The sequence below is a fragment of the Saccopteryx leptura genome, chromosome 1 (assembly GCF_036850995.1).
Source record: "Saccopteryx leptura isolate mSacLep1 chromosome 1, mSacLep1_pri_phased_curated, whole genome shotgun sequence".
Classification (NCBI taxonomy): Eukaryota; Metazoa; Chordata; class Mammalia; order Chiroptera; family Emballonuridae; genus Saccopteryx; species Saccopteryx leptura.
Genome location: NC_089503.1, coordinates 297004243 through 297027735, shown reverse-complemented (window position 1 = coordinate 297027735; position 23493 = coordinate 297004243). Strand labels below are relative to the sequence as shown.

At 40.5% G+C, this 23493-nt stretch overlaps 1 protein-coding gene across 2 annotated transcripts in view; it reads left to right on the top strand.

Moving 5' to 3' along the window:
- ANO4 (anoctamin 4) overlaps positions 1–23493 on the top strand; it is a 401034-nt gene that overhangs the window by 18704 nt on the left and 358837 nt on the right. For both annotated transcript variants that reach the window (XM_066356852.1, XM_066356843.1), the window contains exon 3: positions 1509–1760. In XM_066356852.1, coding sequence (XP_066212949.1) covers positions 1509–1760 — 252 coding nt within the window. The remainder of the gene's footprint in view (positions 1–1508; positions 1761–23493) is intronic.

Sequence of the window (23493 nt, the reverse complement as noted above, 5' to 3'; positions counted from 1 at the left end):
AGTCAACAGAGAAACATGAGGTGGGAGTTTCCGAGATGCCCGAGACCCCCTCTGACCTTCAGGGTTGCTCAGTTCGTGAGGGAGACACCCGTGGAAAGAAAGAACGCTGGCCTGTGGTGTGTGGACAGGGACTGACACACCCGTGTTCGAGCAGTTTCTATCACAGACTGGGCGGGCTGCCCCCCACACTGTCGTCCAGTCTCCTTCCTTATTGTCCCTTTTGGGCTTTCTTGTCCACCCCCCCCCCCAAGTTAGGACATTCTCCCGGGCACCTCCAGTCCCTGCACGGCCGCTTCTCTCCCTGGCCTCCCTTTGCCATGCGAAGACAGCTTGGGGGAGTCAGAGGAAGCTTCCTGATGAGGTCACCACCCGAGGAAGAAGGGACAGATTCTGGCTACTTTGGCTGCTATTAATTTGATTATTCCAGTCTTCACTTCAAAAACTGTTGGGAATATTGTTTTGCCTGTCAATTAAAATCTGGTTTTCTTACTCCGGCATTTATGATTCTCAACTGTTTTGTGTCAATCTACCTTTGCATTTTTTTTCCTGACTACACTTACATGGTATTCCTAAATTCTATATCTCCATTGCAAATGAAAAGGCCTGCAGAGGTCAGGCATATAAAACAAATGAGTGAAGCAGGCTGGGAGGTGGGGTGTTAGGGAGTGGTGGGGTCTGTGGCAGAGTGGAATTTTTTCATTCCATCTCAAGAAGAGCCTGGCTGCTGTGGTTACTCCAGCTGGCATTGCCATGTGGGAATGTGGGCCACGGTTGCTTGATCTGTGGGAGAACATCAAAAGATTTTTCAAAAGAAACCAGAAAGCTGGATTTTTCTCTGAATGTTTATTGTTGTGAATTTTAATTTGAATTCTATTTCAAATTAAGAAAAGTAGTCCTTCCACCTAAAAAGGCTCTCTCCCTTGATATCCTGGGGGGACATTTCTATTCTACTTTTAAACTTTCATCATGCTTTGTACAAAAGTTCATCATAGTTTAGTGGGAAAACATAGATCTGGGGGTCAGACAAATCTGGGCTCCAATTCATTTTTGGCCTTTACTGGCTGTTTGACCCAGGGCAGGTTGAGATCCAGTTTCTTTGTCTGTGAAACTCAACTAATGATAGATAGTCCCCTTGTACAACTGCTGAAAGGATTAGAATCACACAAAGTGCCTAGCACATAGTAGGTCTTCAGGTATTTATTTTCATTATCAGCATAAGTTTTAATCTCCTCTACTAGACTCTGAGCTCCTTTATGGGAACAGACAGGGCACTTAGTACATAGTATAGGCTTAATAAATATAAATAAATAAATGAATAAATAAATATGTGTGTTGAACAAGACCCATCAAGTGTGATGATTTTCAGATGTATATTTGTAAAGTAACGTGCATCCTTATCTCAAGTGGTGTTTGATTTGACTCCCACATAAGCCATATGGGAAATATGAAAACCACAACAGTATAAGGTTTCTATTGCTGCTCCTGACCGAATGGATTTATCTCTCCAGGTTATGATGCTGCTGGGCCTGTTGCGATTGGGCTCACCCACTGGAAAAATCCGTATGCTAAGGGCAGACCTACCCTCCCATCCGATCTGCCTCTCTTCATCCCCAAAGATGCCGGCGTCCCCGTGTACCACCAGTCCCTCACCCGCAAGACCGAGCTGGCCACGCCCTTGTCTTGCCCGGCCTCACTATCCATCACTCCAGTGCCTTCTTACAGCAGCAGCAGCCAGGAGACCCTGAGTCAGGACACCACAGGTAAGGGTAGTGGGCTTCCTGTTGGAGATTCAGGACTCAGCATATTTACGGTTCACACGTTTGCCTGCTGACCTAATTGCATCTGTGTTTCTGCTTGTGCGGTGATACACACTCCCGCGGTTACCCCCATATTAATAGCGTGGCTGTACCAGGAGGAAGGTTGGATGTGTTTATAAATATTTGGCCAAAGTCTATATTCGACGTAGCTCTATCTGGTAACATGACCATCTGGCAATCAACCCTGGATCAGAATTCCAAGTTCTGTCATATGACTTTGTGTTGGTTTGCTTAATTCCTTGAACCCTCTGTTTATTGACAAAGTATCTATCTTATAAAATTCTTGAATTGAAAGAAGTCATTAAAAAGTCATTTTTGAATACCTCAGTTACTCCCATTCATGTTGCTCCACCAAATTGATCTATGCAGGGGTCTGCAGATCACTGCCGCGTGGGCCAGATCGGGCCTGCTTAGTTTAGCCTAAGAACTGAGAGTAATTTTTACTTTTTAAAAAAATGACTGTATCTCAGTCTTTTTAGGCTGCTATAACAAAACATCACAGACAGGGGAGTTTATGAAAAAATTTATTTCTCAAGTCCTGGAGGCTGGAAGTTCTAGATGAGGGTGCCAGCATGGCTGGTTGAGGCCCGCTCTGGCTCTCAGACTCACCACTGGGTCCTCACACAGCAGCAGGGGTGAGGGAGCTCCGCAGATCTCTTATAAGAACACTAATCCCATTCATGAGGGCACCATCTGCATGACCCTCTCTGCCCGGGGCCCTACTTCTTAATGCTGTTATATCAGGCATTCAAATTTCAACATGAATTCTGGGGGGGGGGGGGAGGGAGGAGCATATACAGTGATAAAAATTACAATAGTAATAACATTTTGAGACACATGAAAATTATATGAAATTCATATTTCAATATTCATGTATAAAGTTTTATTATAACACAGTCACACTCATTCATATATGCACATGTTGTTTATGCTAGCTTTCGTGTGACAACAGCAGAGTTGAGTAATTGTGACAGAGACTATCTAGCCTGCAAAGCCTAAACTACTTACTTTCTGGCCCTTTGCAGAAAATGTTTGCTGACCGCTCATCTATGTGATCCTTGGAAGTTCTGACTTAATCGGGGCCAGAAAACTGCTTATAACGCCGTGTCTTAAAATTTATAATTTACATGACACTTTAAATGAGTTACAGAAAGTTTCACCTATCTATGCAAGGATATTTGGTTAATTGTGTTTATAATAAAAAGTCTAAGTTGGAGGTTTAAATTATGTAAAATCTATTCTGTCACATTTTTCTTCTCTAGCTATGACACTTAGAAATAATGGTTTAGTTAGTCATGTCCAATGTGTAATTCCTGTTCTGGAAATCAATCTTTGAATGTTGCCACTCAATATTACAACACCAACTCAACAATTCACAGATGCTGCCATCTAGAGGTGAGATGCCGATGTTGCAGAAATTTCAGATAATCAAATGCATTGTCTAAAGAAGCATTTAGCAGACTACGTTTGAATTTGTTAACAATGAAGATTCGTGGGCTCTACCCCGGGGAGCACTTTGTCCATGGCACAGAGTGAGCTTCAGCAGTCTGTATTCTGCAGGCTGCCCCTCCTGGGATTTTGATTCCTGAGGTTCCCCCGCGTACCTTGGGGGCCTCCCTCCAAAGTGTCTATGCTTAAATGGCTTGATGGAAATTCAAGAGATCAGTATTGTAGAGCACTAGGGGGCATTTGCACCCCTCAGCTTTGCCACGGCAAAGCTACCCATCTTTCTGACTGTCCTCAGTGAGGCTTAGTTGGAGTGTAGAAAAATCACAGTAGAAGGTGTGAACATTTTTCCATATGGAAGTTTGAAATCTCCTGAGTTTTGATGTTATCACAAAGGAAAACCAACTCTGCTTACTTTAAAAATTTCAGAAAATCTGAAGTTAAGAAATAAAGTGCTGCCTGTGGCCTGCGTAGCTGAAAGGTTATGACATTTCTGGACAAAGCAGTGGGTGAAATGGCAGCTGTCAGATTAACATTTTACCACCTTTCCCTTTGAGCTGGCTTTTGTCTTGGCATAGAGCTCTGTATTCTTGACTTTTCCAAGAGGTTTCTATTTTTAACTTGTAGGTTTTCAAAAACAAATTAAAAGCCCATAGTTCTCTTTATTCCTTAGAACTTTCCATTGGGAGTAAAATACTGAATTTTCCCCCCAAGCAACTGGTACTATTATTATCATCACTCATACACTTACAAAGTAAGCCTGAACATTTAAAGGCATATTGCAAAAGCATGTGGGATTTTAATATTGAAAAATTTAGGTGTGGGTATAGCTTCTGTAAGTCTCAACTGTAATTATGTGTAGGTCAGTTATTACATTTATTTGATTTCTTACAGGAATTTATTGATTTTAATATGTCATTTGGTATGAAAGCTTCCAGTTTCATTTCTTTTTGTTTTTTTAAAAAAGTTAATTTTACTATTTCTTTATATATGAACATATATATGAATATATATAATACATATGTGTCTATGTATATACACACTCACACACATACACATATAAATGCTTCTATTGCTAGTTTGAAGAAAACTCTGACTAAGATAAGTCAGTGCTAGTGCATCAGAATGCATAGATTTGACTCAATTTTTGATGACCAAGCTTTACAACTTGCATCATCACCGTGATACAACCTACATTTTTGGTCACTGCCCACCCCCAGCTGATTCTCAATCACTTCCTTCCATTGTACTCAGTTACTGACTGCATGGTGATGATATAGAGCAGTAATTCCTTGTCTGTTTTCTCTGACAAGCTTTAAAGATGTGTTTACAACTGCCTACCAGATATTTCAGCCTTGATACATCCCATGCATTTCAAAACTTATGTTCCCTGAATGGAACTTTTTTCTGGTTGCTCTCAAAATTCAAATCCTTACTCTGTCCATTCAGATTCCCAATTCCAAAACTGGTGTCATGCTTAACCCTTTGCTGGCCATCAGCCTACACAACCAGTTGCCTAACACAGTCATATGTCTACCTTAGAAATATCTCTAAGTCAGAGCCTCCTCTGCATCCCTGCTGACACTAGCTCAGTGCAAGTTCTCATCGTCTCTACCTAGATTAGTACAGCCGTCTTGTAACCAGCACCCCTACATCTTAATTCTTCCATGTCCACGGGGTTAGCTTTTCTAAATTCCTATCTATCTTTCTTCACCCTACTCTCCCATACCCTCCCTTCCTCCATTTCTCCTTTCTCCTCTCACCTATGCCCCCTGAACACTTCTGTTGCTTCCCCATTTTTTAAATAGAATAAGGCAGGGGTCCCCAAACTTTTTACACAGAGGGCCAGTTCACTGTCCCTCAGACCATTGGAGGGCTGGCCTATAAAAAAAAAACTATGAACAAATCCCTATGCACACTGCACATATCTTATTTTAAAGTAAAAAAACAAAACGGGAACAAATATAATATTTAAAATAAAGAACAAGTAAATTTAAATCAACAAACTGACCAGTATTTCAATGGGAACTATGGGCCAGCTTTTTGCTAATGAGATGGTCAATGTGCTCCTCTCACTGATCACCAATGAAAGAGGTGCCCTTTCCGGAAGTGCGGTGGGACCCTCAGGGGGCTGCATGCGGCCTGTGGGCCATAGTTTGGGGACCCCTGGAATAAGGAATAAAGTGAAGAAAGAATAAACACTTCAGCCTGACCAGGCAGTGACACAGTGGATAGAGCATTGGCCAGGGATGCTGAGGACCTAGGTTTGAAACACCAAGGTTGCTGGCTTAAGTGTGGGCTCACCAGCTTGAATAATATTAAATAAATAAATAAACAAACACTTCATGCATGGTCCATGAGGACCTTTCTAACTAGCTTTAAGTGTCTCTCCAGCCTCTCTTAATTCTTTACTGTTCCCTGAAGATTCGTGAGTTTGCACCTGCTATGCCATCTACTTGGATGCCCTTTCTAATGTCTCCTAGAATATTTATTCTTTGAATTTAGCTAAGAGATAACTTTCTCTATGAATTCTTTACTCTTTCCTGCAGCATGTTGAGTCATTCTTTCTGTTTCATTGGTAATTCCTATAGAGATCATGAATTCTGATCTTATTACACTGCAGTATAATTTTTTTTCACGTCTGGTTAGTCTATTAGATGTACAGTTCTCGAGAATTAGTGTCTTAATCATGTCAGTGTGTAGCTGAACATTAGAAAGTATGTTTTCTATGAGCATTTACATGGTGGATTAGGCACAGTTGAAGAAAGAATTATGCATGAAAGATACATTTGAAGAAATGATCCCAAATGTACTATAGATAGATAGGAGCTAGAGAAATAAGAAGGAAGAGGTTAAAATATAGAAGACAGAATGAGAAATTGCAACATATATTAAATAGAAATCCTGTTCTGGATTACGAAAATAGAAGAGAGAGAGAAAACTAAAAAGAAAAAGAAAAAAAATGGACCAGTGTCTGAGAATTTTCTAGAATTAAAGGAAACACAAATCCTTTGATTCATGAAACAATGACTGCCAATCAGAATAAATATAAATAAATCCATATATAAACATATTATGAGTCAATAACCCCCCAAAACAAACAAACAAACAAACAAACAAATGGAAAATACTTAGAAACAATCAGAATATAAATTTTTCCTGCAAATCCGAAACAGACTCAAGATAGACTTTCCAATAGCAATGACGGAAGCCAGAGACAGTGCACTGATATCTTCAATGTACTGAAGAAAATAGCAGTCAAAGCAGAATTCTAAATCCAGCTCAATGATCACTGGAGTGGGTGGTCAGCATAAGAATATTTTTGGGAAAAATACTGGGAAGAGTATCCAATGCACATCTATGGTATTGAATGATCAAAAACCTATTTTAGAAAAGAAGAAACTTGAACCTAGAATAAAGAGTTTAGAGTAAGGAAATGAGAGAAAATATATATTTTATTCAAAAAGATCCCTCTAGAAGAATTGTTTTCAACCAGATTGATTTTGTTTCTCAGGGAACATCTGGCCATGGCCGGAGGTGTTTTTGGTTGTCACAACTGGGCAGGAGGTATGATAGGCATCTACTGGGTAGAGGCCAGAACTGCGGCCAACACCCCGCAATGCATGGGATGTGGTGCCTAACTCATTGTCCCGTGTTCACCATTAGTTCTTAATGATGCTTCTTCCCTTTGAGTTTCTCTTCCTATGTGTCGAACCTTGACCCTGCAGCGGACCCTGCTTGCATGGCATTCCCAGGGCTCTGCGGCCTCCCTGGGGGCTGTCCTTGATAAAGCATGTCCTTGGCACTTTTCATTTTCCCTTTTCCATGTTTCTTCATCTCATGCTATATACCTAAGCCTCTTCTCGTCTACACGTATACCAGTTTCCCAGCCTTGGCACTGTTAACATTTTAGGCTAATTTTTTTGCTGTATGGGCTGCCCTGTGCACTGTCGCATCTCTGACCTCTATCTAACCGAACGCCAGTTATGAGAAGCAAAACTATCTCCAGAAATTGCCAGATGTCCAGGGTAGGGGACCACCTCAATTGAGAAGCACTAATGAACACCAGTCAAGTCTGGTCCTGTTCCCTGGAGCTCTGCTTAGTGGGAGGAATCTGGTAGTTTAATCACTGAGGATGGGTTCATGGGTTATCATGAGTTTTACCCTTTATTTAACAAAGGTCTTTTGCACACTGGGCCCTAGTCAAAATCCTGGAGTGAATTTCTTTCCAGAGAGAAAGATTTTTCTCCCTGAGGATACAGGTGACACCTTTGGTACTTACCCACCAGCCCCCAGTGTACAGTCCTCTGAAATTCTGTTCTCCTACTGGTTCAAGGCCAGTGGTAATCTCCCCGCATTCATCTCCATACACAGAAATAAGTGAGGACTCCTCCCTTTTGCCAGGTACTCTCCTTCCCAGTCGCCTGTGTCTCACCACTTCCCCCTGGTGCTCTCCTGGCGGAGCTGAGTTTTAGAAAGAGATCCTTAATGAATTCCAAACATTCCTTATGGATTTCAAACACGTTCCTCACTTGTGAAAGGGAAGGGTGATGTGCTGTGGCTACTCTCTATTCCAGATCAGTGATCATTTACCAAGAATGAAGGTTTTCGCCTGTGTGCCAGTAGTCTGAGCACAGCACTGTGTCTTGTCATGGGATGGAATATGTTCATCTACCTTTCCCAGGGACTCCGTTGGGCTGACAGGTGCTTCTTTGTGTGCGAGCTCTGAAAACTTGAGATATGAATTGTGGTGATGTTATCTATCAGTTTGCCTGAGGTGTCGAGTATCTTAGAAGAACTACTCACTTAATAACATTAATTTCTTTCAACAAATTATGATCAGATACATTCAGAATTGATGCCAAATGAAACAGGGAAGTTTTAAATTTCAGAGGTAGGGTGCCACAAAATGTGACCCTGCAACTTGAGCTATTGATGTGACCAGAAGATGAGAGTAACCTGACCCAGCTGGGAGCTGGCCTGCTCCCTTTTAGAAGTGCCTGGGGATGCTCACTGACCCCCCCACCCCCAACTTGCGTAATTTGTTTCTGGTGAGTCCAAAGCTGAAATGTCTATGTGTTAGCCCAGTTAAATTCATGGTACACAGTAATGGGAGAACAACCACACTCTATGAAAACCTCGACACTTATACATTAGATACAGTTTCTAAACCATTGTATTTAAAGTGGGTTTCTTGGAGACAACATAAAGTTGAGTCTCTGAGTCTTTGACTGATGTAGTTAGGCCGTATACATTTAAAATGATTATTGCTATAGTTGGATTAAAATCTACCACATTTAGAATTGCTTTCTTGTCATTGCATTTGTTTGCTATTTGTTTCTTCCTCCTCCTTTTTCTGCCTTCTCTGGTTTTAATTGAACATTTTAGGTGATTTTTTTTTTTAATGAAATGGATACCTACCTACTTCTCCCTCTGCTTTTTGTCAACGTGTCCCTCAAATGGTATTTCAATTTTAATCTCAAATAAACTTCCTGGTAAGGTTTATATGGTGATTAGCCTACTTAAGTTAGGGAATTATAAGAAGGAAACCACTTGTCCAGGAATTTCGGAAGTTGATTTGTAGTTTTCTAGAATACTTGGCGGGGTAGATGATACCACAGTGGAAGGGCAGGCTGCTGAGAAGAGGTTGTTGAGGCCAGAGACTGGGTGAGGGACTCAGGCCAGAGTACGCAGGCTGACTGGACCGATTCCAGGGCAGCTGGGGATTAGTGTCTTCATATTCAAGGTCAAGCACTGAGTGCATTATCCATAGAGATATTATTGCTCAGGGTAGTTGGTTTCTCTGGGGTTATTCCTCCAATATTTCTTTTATTTTGGTCACTCTATGACTAACTGACGTTTGGGAGGAGGCCCAGAATCTTAACCACTATGCACTGCCACTTCTCTGAGAAAATCTGACATTGCTTGGGGATTACCTGTACTCTAGAACTAAGAAGAACACTGGAAATGTTCATTTGACAAGAGACATGGTTAAGATAAATAAATCACTGAGCTTTATTCAGGCTTCCTAATCTTCCCCTGTTCTCCTAAATTTGGCTATATTGTTCTTTTCAGAATTCAAGGCTGTGTCCCATCACTTAATGTGATTCTAGCACAGTTCTGTTCATTTCTTTTAGAAGATAGAAAACAGAGAATCAAGGAATGATTAACGGCGCATGAGAACACGATGCAATATTAAGTTACTTGAGGATTTCTGATATAAGAAGCTGAAAAACTTGATATAAAGGTATATTAAATCTGACTTGCAAAGAATGATAAATTTTAGCATCAAAAAGCCTGGAACGTCAATAAAGTCATCTGTTTACCCAGTTACCTAAACTCTCGCTACTCAAAATGTAGTCATCAGGAGGTCAGAGGTCCTGAACTGGGACTGAGCAACACAGTTCAAAAGGGACATTTTGGAAATAGGTTCCATAGCACTTATTGACTAATGGCTGTGCTATGTGAGTGAGTGGCTATCTCAAGTGTTTTTAAGGTAAAATATGATGCTGAAGTTTTGTCGTTTGGACCAGTGCTTCTCAAACTTGAATGTGAGTACAAATCCCCTGGAAATCTTGTTAAATCCTGCTCTTTCTGCAGGAGTGGGGGAGGCAGTAGGGGAGATTCTGCATTTTTAACAAGTTCCCAAGTGATGGTCCTAGAGTTTGAAATGTAGTACAAGATGCAGATAACAAAGAAATTCTATACTGGAGAATGTACGTTTAGGAACAGGCAGGTGCTCTGAAGGCGTCTTCTTTAAGATCCTTGGCAATGTTGTTTTTATGAACACAGGCCTCCGAGGTCCCAAAACACACTCCATGAAGACACTGGGCTTTACCACCAGTTGTAAATTGAAGGGATGCTTATACTTCATTATGGAGAAATTATTGACCTGTGAGGTATAAGGGTTCTAATTTTTTGAATACATTGCTTAGATACTAAAAATCAAACAAAAAATCCCAACAACCATGGTTACTGACTTGAGAGAGAGCTTGGTTTTCTTAGTTCAGGTTCCCTGGGAAACGTTCCACGCCAGAGCTAGACGTATGAGAAGTTGATTGAGGAGCTCTCAAGGGATCAGTGTCTCTGTGTGTACACGTGTGGGCAGGGAATGGGACAGGAAGGAAGCAGGATTTGGGATTTGGACTGTGATGATGTGCAGAGGCCTCAGGCAATGAGGCAGAGAGATCTGGAACTGGGACAGCCCATCAAAATTGTCCCACAACCGGGTGTTTGTGCCCTCCCATCATTGCCTGGATGCAGCCTGCTACACAGGAGGGTTTGATCTTGAGAAATCTTTTTGAGGGCAAGGCCCAGAGAGAGACTCGGCAGAGGTTCATGAGCACCAACACTCACAGCAGCTGCGGGTGGTGGCGGTGGGGTGAGCTGGCCCCTGCAGCGTCCGGGACATCAGCTGATTGAAGTGAAGTGATTGAGAGGTTACGATGGGAAGGCGGGTTGGAGAGCTCACTGGGTTCTCAAGCCACAGTATGGAGGTCTCTGCAGACCTTTGACAGGACAGAGACTTGACGATACCTTGTTTGCTACAGTTGAGTAGGTTAGGACTTTGAAGATGTGGCTCATCAGAATTCATCCAGTGGGTCTGTGGACACCAGCTGACTTGTATGTCATTTTGAAAGCCAGGACCATGTAGTGGATCAGGGCTTCTGTGGAGAAGGAGGTTGAGCATCTGGGCATATTTTTTGAGCAGCTCAGCTTGTAGTTTTCTGCCCAGTGAAGGGCAGCTGGAGGCTGGGCAGCACCCTTCTTCTGATCACCTTTCACCTAGTTATCTAGTTATGAGGGCCTGTGTTTGCAAAGTTTGTACAGTCTTAGAGAATGGGACAATTAGCTCTACATTTCTCATGTGAGCTAGTGTGATTCATATGAGCTAGTGTGATTCAGTCTCATTAATTAAATAGCTGTTCATCGAGTGCCTACTATGTGTCAAGCACTGCAGGAGGTGCTGTGTATAGTGGGGGGACTGAAATAGGGCTCCTTTCTTTATGGGATGACAGTGGAGAAGGCTAGTAGATGAAACCAATAGTAAATAACACTGGGGAACAATTTTTTTCATTTTCTGTTGCATGAGGTTTTAAAACTACAGTGTGTCCGTAAAGTCATGGTGCACTTTTGACTGGTCACAGGAAAGCAACAAAAGATGATAGAAATGTGAAATCTGCACCAAATAAAAGGAAAACCCTCCCAGTTTCTGTAGGATGATGTGGCAGCATGTGCGCATGTGCAGATGACGACGTAACACCGTGTATACAGCGGAGCAGCCCACGGCCATGCCAGTCGAGATGTTGATGGTACAGAGGAAAGTTCAGTGTGTTCTGTGGCTCGCTAAATTCAAATTCGTAACCAAAGTGCAACGTGAATATTGGCACGTTTACAACGAAGCGCCACCACATAGGAATAACATTACTCGGTGGGATAAGCAGTTGAAGGAAACCGGCAGTTTGGTGGAGAAACCCCGTTCTGGTAGGCCATCAGTGACAAGTCTGTAGAGGCTATATGGGATAGCTACCTAAGGAGCCCTAAAAAATCTGTGCGTGAGCCCACATCGAACTGCACTGAATAGGTATGAAACTGGGAGAGTTTTCCTTTTATTTGGTGCAGATTTCACATTTCTATCATCTTTTGTTGCTTTCCTGTGACCGGTCAAAAGTGCACCCTGACTTTATGGACACACTATATTTCTATATATTTCTGCATTGCTGATTCTAAATCTAAAATCTGTTTTTTGGTGCATGCTCTAGTTTTTATGCAATTCTAATTTCTTTTTGTTACAGTTAATGGCATGCATTGGTTTTTAAATTGGAGTTAAAGGGCAATGAATGACTCTTGGATTGAACACAACCACAAGGCAATTAATGTTTTACAAACATCACTTTTACATAATTGTAGTTGTTTTTAAATGTAAAAAATTATTATCTGATAAAAACACCCTCTTATTTTGTTTTAAGATTGAAGCATGGCTTCTTCCAGTAGGCGTAAATGTAAGAATAGTCCTGACACCTTCTGTTATATATGTGGCTGTTACACACTTCAGTGTCAAAGGTGCAATATTTCATCATTTGTGACACGTGCATATATTGCCTATTTTCAAGTTCCCTTTGGTGATCAAGACAAGAATTGGGCTCTTCATATTGTGTGTCATAATTGTGAGGAAATGCTTCATGACTGGACAAAAGGAAAATGCAAAGGAATGCCTTTTGGTATTCCCATGGTTTGACGTGAACCTAAGAACCACAGCAGTGACTATTATTTCTGTCTGATCCATACAAAGGGCATCGGCAAGAAAAAAAGACATATGATCACATATCCTAATATTCCTTCAGCAATACGACCTATCCCACACTCTGAGACACTCCCGGTTCCAGTTTTCAATGGTTTTATTTCTTCTAAGGACGAAGAAAGTGAACATGGTGATCAAGTATATTTTGATAAGATGCATGAGGAAATGGCTGTAGAATCTGAAGGATCTTCTTCTGATGCCAACCAGTCATTAATCCCTCAGCAGTTTAGCCAACCCAAATTGAATGACTTAGTAAGAGATTTGGGCCTATCAAAGAAAGCAGCTCAGTTATTAGCTTCCAGGCTTCAAGAAAAGAATATACTTCACCGGTCAGCTAAAGTATCCCATTTCAGGAAGCGTGAACAAATTTTTGTGGACTATTTTTCCGAATATAAACACTTTGTTTACTGTTATGATAGCAGTCTTCTCAACCAGCTAGGTGTTACCACTTACTGTCCAACAGAGTGGCGGCTATTTCTTGACAGCTCTAAACGATGGCAGACTACTGCTGGAGCATCAAACGAGATTGTCCTCAATAAGTCCACAAATGCAAGAGCTACAAATGCAAATTTTTGCCTGAATAGAATTTAAATAAATTTTGTGCAAATTTTATGATTAAAATAAGTATTTTAATATATTCTATTTCAAAATTGTAGACCAGAGGTCAGGAACCATTTTGGCTGAGAGAGCCATGAACGTCACATATTTTAAAATGTAATTCTGTGAGAGCCATACAACGACCTGTGTACGTTATGCATTATCCAATAAAAATTTGGTGTTGTCCCGGTGGACAGCTGTGATTGGCTCCAGCCACCCACAAACCATGAACATGAGCGGTAGGAAATGAATGGATTGTAATACATGAGAATGCTTTATATTTTTCCTTTTTTTTTTTTTTTTTACACAGACAGAGAGTCAGAGAGAGGGTTAGAGAGACAGACAGACAGGAATGAAGAGAGATGAGAAGCATCAATCATTAGTTTTTTGTTGCAACACCTTAGTTGTTCATTGATTGCTTTCTTTTTTTTTTTTTTAAATAATTTTTTTTTTAATGGGGCGACATCAATAAATCAGGATACATATATTCAAAGATAACAAGTCCAGGTTATCTTGTCGTTCAATTATGTTGCATACCCATCACCCAAAGTCAGATTGTCCTCTGTCACCTTCTATCTAGTTTTCTTTGTGCCCCTCCTCCTCCCCCTTTCCCTCTCCCTTTCCCCCCTCCCCCTTTCCTTCTCCCTTTCCCCCCTCCCCCCCGTAACCACCACACTCTTATCAATGTCTCTTAGTTTCACTTTTATGTCCCACCTACGTATGGAATAATGCAGTTCCTGGTTTTTTCTGATTTACTTATTTCGCTTCGTATCATGTTATCAAGATCCCACCATTTTGCTGTAAATGATCCGATGTCTTCATTTCTTATGGCTGAGTAGTATTCCATAGTGTATATGTGCCACATCTTCTTTATCCAGTCATCTATTGACGGGCTTTTTGGTTGTTTCCATGTCCTGGCCACTGTGAACAATGCTGCAATAAACATGGGGCTGCATGTGTCTTTACGTATCAATGTTTCTGAGTTTTGGGGGTATATACCCAGTAGAGGGATTGCTGGGTCATAAGGTAGTTCTATTTTCAGTTTTTTGAGGAACCACCATACTTTCTTCCATAATGGTTGTACTACTTTACATTCCCACCAACAGTGTATGAGGGTTCCTTTTTCTCCACAGCCTCTCCAACATTTGCTATTACCTGTCTTGCTAATAATAGCTAATCGAACAGGTGTGAGGTGGTATCTCATTGCAGTTTTGATTTGCATTTCTCTAATAGCTAAAGAAGATGAGCATCTTTTCATATATCTGTTGGCCATTTGTATTTCTTCCTGGGAGAAGTGTCTGTTCATATCCTCTTCCCATTTTTTTATTGGATTGTTTGTTTGTTTGTTGTTGAGTTTTATGAATTCTTTGTATATTTTGGATATTAGGCCCTTATCTGAGCTGTTGTTTGAAAATATCATTTCCCGTTTAGTTGGCTTTCTGTTTATTTTGTTATCAGTTTCTCTTGCTGAGCAAAAACTTCTTAGTCTGATGTAGTCCCATTCATTAATTTTTGCCTTCACTTCTCTTGCCTGTGGAGTCAAATTCATAAAATGCTCTTTAGAACCCAGGTCCATGAGTTGAGTATCTATGTCTTCTTCTATGTACTTAATTGTTTCAGGTCTTATGTTTAGATCTTTGATCCATTTTGAGTTAATTTTAGTACAGGGGGAGAGACTGTAGTCCAGTTTCATTCTTTTGCATGTGGCTTTCCAGTTTTCCTAGCACCATTTATTGAAGAGGCTTTCTTTTCTCCATTGTGTGTTGTTGGCCAGATTGCTTTCTCTTATGTGCCTTGACCACAGGCCTTCAGCAGACCAAGTAACTCCTTGCTTGAGCCAGCGACCTTGGGTCCAAGCTGGTGAGCTTTGCTCAAACCAGATGAGCCCATGCTCAAGCTGGCGACCTCGGGGTCTCGAACCTAGGTCCTCCACATCGCAGTCCGATGCTCTATCTACTGCACCACCACCTGGTCAGGCAGAAAATGTTTTATATTTTTAACATTATTATTTTTTTTATTAAAGATTTGTCTGTGAGCCAGATGCAACCATCAAAAGAGCCACACCTGGCTTGCCAGCCATAGGTTCCCGATCCCTGTTGTAGACAAAGTTTGATGCAATCATATCTTTTAGTGTATTTACTGCATTATATAAATTATTATATTTTCACAAAGATGATGCCCGAGAAGGCATTCTACTTCATTATGTTAAGCTAAATGTTGAAAATTTTACAATAAGATGAAAACCTAAAATCCTGAATTTCAAAAAAACTGTAGCTTACAGAGAAAAACTAATGTCAGATTTGAGATCAACACACTCGAATTAGGTAAGAACAAGTATTTTTGTGGATGCAACAAAAATTTTGTTCCCCAGTGTAATCATACAAGAAAGAAAATTTGCCTAGCTCAACAAAGGAAAAAACAACATTGCAGTACAGGCATTGTTGGCCATGGGTGGCCCAGCCACTGGCCAGAGACCAAGGTGGGACCAGCAGGGGTTGGTGCCCTGATTGGGGCTGAGATATGCCCCAGATCTGAGGCCCAGCAGCTGGGGCTTGGGGTTGGGGGGATGGGCAGGGGATGGAGTAGTGCCTTGAATGGGGAGCCATCCAATCCCTGCAAGCCAGGGGAGGCGTCAGGGCTGTGGGACCAGGGCTCCAACATGGAGTGAAGCATCAACTTGCCCCAGACAAACAAAAGCACTATTAGCACTAGTCATGGATATAAAAAGTACAGCATAGAGAATATTATTAATAATATTGTAATAACTGGGCCTGGTGCAAGGTGGGTACTGGGAATATCAGGGGAATACTTTGTAACGTAAGTAGTTGTCTAACCACTGTGTTGTACACTTGATGTCAATACAAAATAATATTGAAAGTAAACTGTAATTGAAAAGTAAACAAATTAAAAAACACTATTAGCGGGTATATGCAGTAGGGGGTTAATCAGATTTTGAAAACAGATGAAGATTCAGAGTGTGTCAGTGAGTTGAGAGATCTCAAGGACATGTTAGAGCTGGTGAAGATTATAGCAAGAATGTGGAATAGGAGACTGGGGACCTGCCACTTACCCTGTTATCTTCACACGGGGGGTTGACCTCATGTGACCTCAATGTCTTCATCTGTAAAATGGTGCTGTTATGAGACTCAAATGAGATAAAATAGACAAGGGTGTTTTTAAAATCCTGAAAGATGAGTGAAAGCTGCTAGTCCAAACAATTACTCTGGCCCACTGATTTATTCTTTCTCTTCTGTTCTTGTCGTCTCCTCATTTGCCCTGGGTTGGCTAGGATGCCGAGTTTGGTAATGGGGGCAGTTGTATTGAGATGCCGTCTCTCAGCTAGTGGCTTTCAACTTTTTTTGAACCATTACCTAAAGAAATACTTTAATGTTGTGGTTTCTCTCCTCTTTCTCAATCTCTTCCCTGTTCCCCAAACATCAAAAAAACAAAAATGTTTTTCAGGAAATAATACTTATCTTTATTATTTGTCATGCACTATGATGTTTTTCACTCCATCCTATTATTTTTCCCTAAAATGTGCTAGTCAAGATTCATTAAATTGATTCCATTGTATACTAATGAGTGAAAGCCTATAATTTGAGCAATATTGGTTTAGGTAAGGTAGTACCTCGAATCCTTCTGGTATCACATGAGGGTCACCAGGTCATTAATTTTTCTGGTGTCTGTGAGGTCTAGTGTATAAGAAAATAATTTCTCTTTGAAGGCTGATTACTAATGTTTTTTTTTTAATTATTTATTATGCCTGTGGGAATGAAACTGTCCCCAGTGTTGGCAAAGCTATACTCCCCTCAAAAGGGCTCTGTGTCTCCTGAAGTTCTCCTGGTATTGAGTCAACAAAAAACTGTGGCAAAGAACCCTGTATCAGTTAGCCATTATTGTAACAATATTGCATATTAAACAACTGCCCAAACTCAGTGTACAACACTAAGCATTTGCTCATGCATCTGGGATTAGATGGCTCTGCTGATCTTGGCTGGGCTCACTCAGAATCTTGGAGTTGGCTGGCTGTTGGCTGATCTAGGCTGACCTCAGCTGGAGCAACTGGCTGTGCTCCACGGACAGAGCTCTCATCCTCCAGTAGGCTGGTCCTGGCATGTTCTCATGCGAAAGGAAGCTTTCCAAGCTTCTTTTGGGAACACACTAGGCAATATCCTGTAGACCAAACCATGTCACATGGCTGAGCCCAGAGTTAAAGGTGAGACCAAAACGCCTGTTACTAGGAGGGCGTTACAAAGTTACATGGCAAAAGGATGTGGAATTAGTTAGGGAAGGGTAAAATACTGGGGCTATTGACACAGTTTTTCACAGCCTAGCTATTTCACATACACATGGCCTCCTCCTCAAAAGTGGCCCTTTTCTGAAGTAGGTTTCAGATATGAGTCCTTGAGTCTGTCTGCCTGAGAAGAGGCACCATGCTGTTCTCCTCATACTCTGGTTAGACCGCCTTTTACCTAAACATCCTTGCAAAAGCCTCTTCTCTTCAGTGCAGATTATCTCAGGAAAGGAAGTGTTTGAGGCCTTACTGCCTTGCCTGAATCCTAGATGTGGGCATAATTTAGACTATCCCACAGCCCACACCATAATTTTTACTCTCATTTTTTCCAGTTCTTCCTAGGAAAATATTTATGCCATTGTATTATGAAATTTTAAGGTGATTCATGAAGTTAGGTATTTAAATGAGAGATTTTTTCATGACTGAAGCTACCAATAGTCTATGTCAAAATATTGTCTTTTGTCCCAATTTTTCCCTAAGATTTAGCTCTGAATTTTTGGTTAGCTATTAGACATCCCCACCCTCGTGTTCCCATAAGCACTTGTCTACCTAACACTTCTTTGTTCCCTGTTTCAACCAACTGATCACCATTCTCTTTCTCAAACAGTGAAGAGTCATCTTACCCCCCGCCCCCACACACCAATTACAGCCATTATCTCTCAGTTCTTTTTGCTTGTGAATAATGGCTGGCATCATTATTCAGCCAGACATTTAAATTTCTTTTGTTCAGTGGGCCAGATTTTGTGCTAAGCACTGGGGACGTGAGGGTGACTAAGACATGATTCCTTTTTGAAGCTCATTATCTAACTCACTCTAATATGGAGCTATGAATAAAGTGTTTCTTCAGTCCTCTCCACATGCATTTGGTCATCAATTCTTATTCTTTCTGCTTCAGAACTGTACTTTGAATCTACCCTCTTCTCTTTATTTTGTAGTCATTTTTCCTGCCATGGATCAAAGCTTTCTATTCTTGTATCTGGGCTGGGGCAGTAGCCTCCTGGATGAACTCCCTCCCTTCACTCTTCTTTCAGTCTGTTCTCTCCTGCCCAGACACGTGATATCATTGTCTAAAACATTGACCCACCATGCCACTCCTTGGCTCAAGAACTGTCAATGAGTTTGGTAGTTTTACAAGAAGTGAAACTGTATAACTGTATAACCCAGCTTCACTCCAGGGTATATACATGAAAGAAATGATAACAGGTGTTTAAACAAACATATACCACTGTTCATAGCAGCACTAGTCACAACTGATGAATGGGTAAACAAAATGTGGGAGATGCAGTGGAATATTATTCAGCCATAAAAAGGAATTAACTATTGATAAAGGCTACAGCAGGCGTCCCCAAACTACGGCCCGCAGGCTGCAATGCGGCCCCCTGAGGCCATTTATCCAGCCCCCACTGTACTTCTGGAAGGGGCACCTCTTTCATTGGTGGTCAGTGAGAGGACCACTGTATTTGGCAGCCCTCCAACGGTCTGAGGGACAGTGAACTGGCCCCCTGTGTAAAAAGTTTGGAGACCCCTGCCATGGATAAATCTTGAAAACGTTGTGTTAAGTGAAAGAAGCCAGACACAGGAGGTCATGTGTTGTATGATTCCATTTATATGAAATATCCAGACTAGACAAATCTATAGAGAGACAGAAAGCAGATTAGTGGTTGCCAGGTGCTGAGGAGAAAGGAGGAGCAGTGATTGCTAAATGTGTATAGGGTTTCCTTTTGGAGTGATAGAAGATTCTAGAATTGGATAATGGTATGTTTGCACAACATTACTGAATAGACAGGGGTGGGCAACAGTAGGTTTACCGTATATAATAACAAGAATAAATAACAAGAATAAACTTTCATGCACTTAACAACTATAGACCTACTCTTACCGCTCCCTTACTAATGGTAACTTTTGTTATATGTATTTTACCACAGTAACATAAATGCAAAACAAGCCATCAGTGGCCCCTGACCAACAATAATTTGAGTTCAGTCTTCATAGAATGGGGTTTAAAACTGTTATGCTCTGGTTGACCTGCCTTTATTTTTTATTTAACTATTACTGTCATTATTTTCACAGTAATGATTTGATATATGTATCTATTGCAAAATGATTACCACAGTAAGTTTAGGTAACATCCATCACTACACACAAATAAAAATTTTTTTATGATGAGAACTTTAAGATGTACTTTCTTAGCAGTTTTCAAATATACAATACAGTATTTTAACTATAGTCACCATGCTGTACATTCAGCCCCAGAACTTATCTGAAAACTGAAAGTTTGGACCTTTTCACCTTCTTCACCATTTTCCCCACCCCAACTCACCTCACCCCACCCCAACTCACCCCACCCCACCCCAACTCACCCCACCCCACCCCACTCACCCCACCCCACCCCACCTCACCTCACCTCACCTCACCTCACCCCACCCCACCCCACCCCACCCCATCTCACCCCACCTCAGGCAACTACCAATCTTTTCTCTGTTTCTTGTGACTTTGGTTTTTTTAGTTTTTCACATGTTAGATCTATTGTATGTATTTGCCTTTCTCTGTCTATCTTATTTACTTAGCATATTGACCTCAAGGTCCATCCATGTTGTTATAAATGTCAGAATTCCCTTCTTTCTCATGGTTGAATCAGATTCCTCTATGTGTATCCCATTTTCTTTAAGTGTCTGTTGATGGACACTTAAGTTGTTCCCATGGCTTGGCTATTGTAAATAATTCTCCAGTGAACATGTGAGTACAGATGTGATAAGGTGCCCAAGAATGCAAATATTGTTAACAGTATTTTAAATTTAAAAGGAAGAGTCCAGGCCCCCTTACCCCTCCTTTCTGAAAAGAAAAAAAAAAAAAACAGAGAAAGAGATTAAAGGGTCAAAAGTTAGTAACTAATCATAGTTTAACTATAGTTCTTTGAAGGACTAAGGCCACTTGCTAGACAGCAAAGAAGATAAAAGTTATTTGAAAACTTCCTCTTCCCCTTCAATAAGATCCTTTAGGTCCTTGGAGACAATGTTTACATATCTTAATTAAAAATTCCTACACTGATTCTAACTCTTCCTCCCCTTCTGGAGTCCTGAGAGTGACGTATATCTCTAGACCAATGGTAGTCAACCTGGTCCCTACCATCCACTAGTGGGCATTCCAAGTTTCATGGTGGGCGGTAGCGGAGCAACCAAAGTATAAATAAAAAGATAGATTTAACTATAGTAGGTTGTTTTATAAAGATTTATTCTGCCAAACAGCAAAAATCCAACATAAAGTACTTGGTAAATAATTATTATTATATGCTTTAACTTGCTGTAACTCTGCTTTATAAATTTTATAAAGTAAAGTTACTTCCCTACTTTATAAATCACCATTACTGTGGAACTGGTGGGCAGTTAGAAAATTTTACTACTAACAGAGATACAAAAGTGGGCGGTAGGTATAAAAAGGTTGACTATCCCTGCTCTAGACAAAGGGATCATGAGCCCACTCCCCTTGCTTGAAAAACCTGCATTCTGTAACATTTTATATGCTTTCTAATAATCATCCCTTTTGAAATTCTTTATATATATATATATATAAAACTTGTAAACTAAAGCAAGCAGGAACTAGCTTATTAGGTTTTCCCAACACTTTTAGCAAGGGGCAAAAGTTAGTAACTAATCATAGTTTAACTATAGTTCTCTGGAAGGACTAAGGCCACTTGCTAGACAGCAAAGAAGATAAAAGTTATCTGAAAACTTCCTCTTCCCCTTCAATAAGATCCTTTAGGTCCTTGGAGACAATGTTTACATATCTTAATTAAAAATTTTGTCATTTAACCTCTCTCCTTATCCTAACTAAAACTGTTGTGGCAACAAGGATAAGTGTAAACCCTGGAAGATCTGGGAATGTCTTTGATATGTAAAACGACATTTATCTCTACTGTGTTGGGTATGTAAAACATTTATCACTACTATGCTATCTTGTAGTCTTAATGTGTAAGAATGTTGTAAGCTTATCAGTAAATGACTTTTGTATCATGCTCCCCCTCCTTTTCCCCCCAACCAGTATGTGATCAAGATTATATAACCAGCCAGACCTGTGGTGGCGCAGTGGATAAAGCGCAGTGGATAAAGCGTTGACCTGGAAATGCTGAGGTCGCTGGTTTGAAACCCTGGGCTTGCCTGGTCAAGGCACATATGGGAGTTGATGCTTCCAGCTCCTCCCCCCCTCTGTCTCTCCCTCTCCTCTCTAAAATAAATTAAAAAAAAAAAAAAAAAAAAAAAAAAAAAGATTATATAACCAGCCTCAGGACTATAATCAAGGCTGCATGATTTGGGTTAGCTATTTCCTGTGTAAGTAATATGTAGCCAGCTTATTAATAAATCTCCTCCTAAAATTTCTTCTGTATCCTGCCTTGGTGTCTCTACATAACCCATGGATTAAGGTACAGTACTTTATAACACAGATATCTCTTCAAGACAGTGATTTTGTTTCCTTCTGATGTATACCCAGAAGTGGAATTGCTGGATCATATGTTAGTTCTAGTTGTAATTTTTTGAGAAGCCTCCATATTGTTTTCCAAAGGGACTGTACCAATTTATATTTTTATTAGCAGTGCATAAGGGTTTCCTTTTCTCCATATCTTCACCAACACTTGGTATGGCTTGTCTTTTTGGTAATAGCCATTTTCACAGATGTTATCTCATTGTGGTTTGGACTGGTACTTCCCTGATGACTAGTGCTGTTGACATCTCATGTAATTGTTGGCTATTTGTATGTCTTCTTTAGAAAGATCCTCTGTCCATTTTTAATTTTTTTTTGTTTTCTTTTTGTAATTGAGTTGTATGAGTTCTTTATATATTCTGAATATTCACACCTTATCAATATGTGATTTGTAAATATTTTCTCCCATTCTGTTGATGGTTTCCTATGGTTATACAGAAGCTTTTTAGTTTTCTGTAGTCCCACTTGTTTGTTTTTGCTTTTGTTGTCATTGCTTTTAATGTCAAATTAAATAAATCACTGCCAAGACTGATGTCAAGAAGCTTACTCCCCACTATGTCTTTTTCCAAGAATTTTTATGGATTGTACTACTAGCCTTGAATTTCAACATAGTAAAGCCTGCTAACTAAAATGTTCTTGAGTTATTTTCCTCATTAAATTGAGAAGGGCCGCCTGACCAGGCAGTGGCGCAGTGGATAGAGCATTGGACTGGGATGCGGATGACCCAGGTTCGAGACCCTGAGGTTGCCAGCTTGAGCAGGGGCTCATCTGGTTTGAGCAAAATCCCACCAGCTTGAACCCAAGGTCACTGGCTCTAGCAAGGGGTTACTCGGTCTGCTGAAGGCCCGTGGTCAAGGCACATATGAGAAAGCAATCAATGAACAACTAAGGTGTTGCAATGCTCAATGAAAAACTAATGATTGATGCTTCTCATCTCTCTCCATTCCTGTCGGTCTGTCCCTGTCTATCCCTCTCTCTGACTCACTCTCTGTCTCTGTAAAAAATAAAAAATAAATAAAAATTAAAAAAAAATTAGGAAGGGCCAAGATTTCAGTATTATGTGTTCTAAAATACACTTTACTTTGGAGCCTTCCTACATCAGAAGCAGATTAGTAAAGATTTAGGATGAAACAAAAAGTGTCACTTTAATTTGTGCACAGAAAATTACTTTATGATGTCATTTAATGATGGAGTAAGCATTGACCAGGACGCCCAGAACTTAACATGGGGCAGGAGAACAAGAAATTTAGGCAATGCCTCTTCTTTCTTTACCACACTCAACATTTGATTAAAAAAAAAAATCTGTCTTGCACCTTGAGGGAAAATTTGCTGTATAAAGTCAGTTGCGCTACTTATTGAGAAGGACTTGCATCCTTTGGCTAAAATGTAGACTAGTACAGAAAATCTGAGTTTTCACTTTGGTCTTATCATCTATTTGCTTTGAATATTTTTACAAAATAATGTAGGGATGATAGCAGGAACATCATTGTGTTTGGGTGGGTATTCAAAGAATCAGTCAACTTCAAGCTCTATGGCCACCACTCCTTTGTCACTTGCAATTT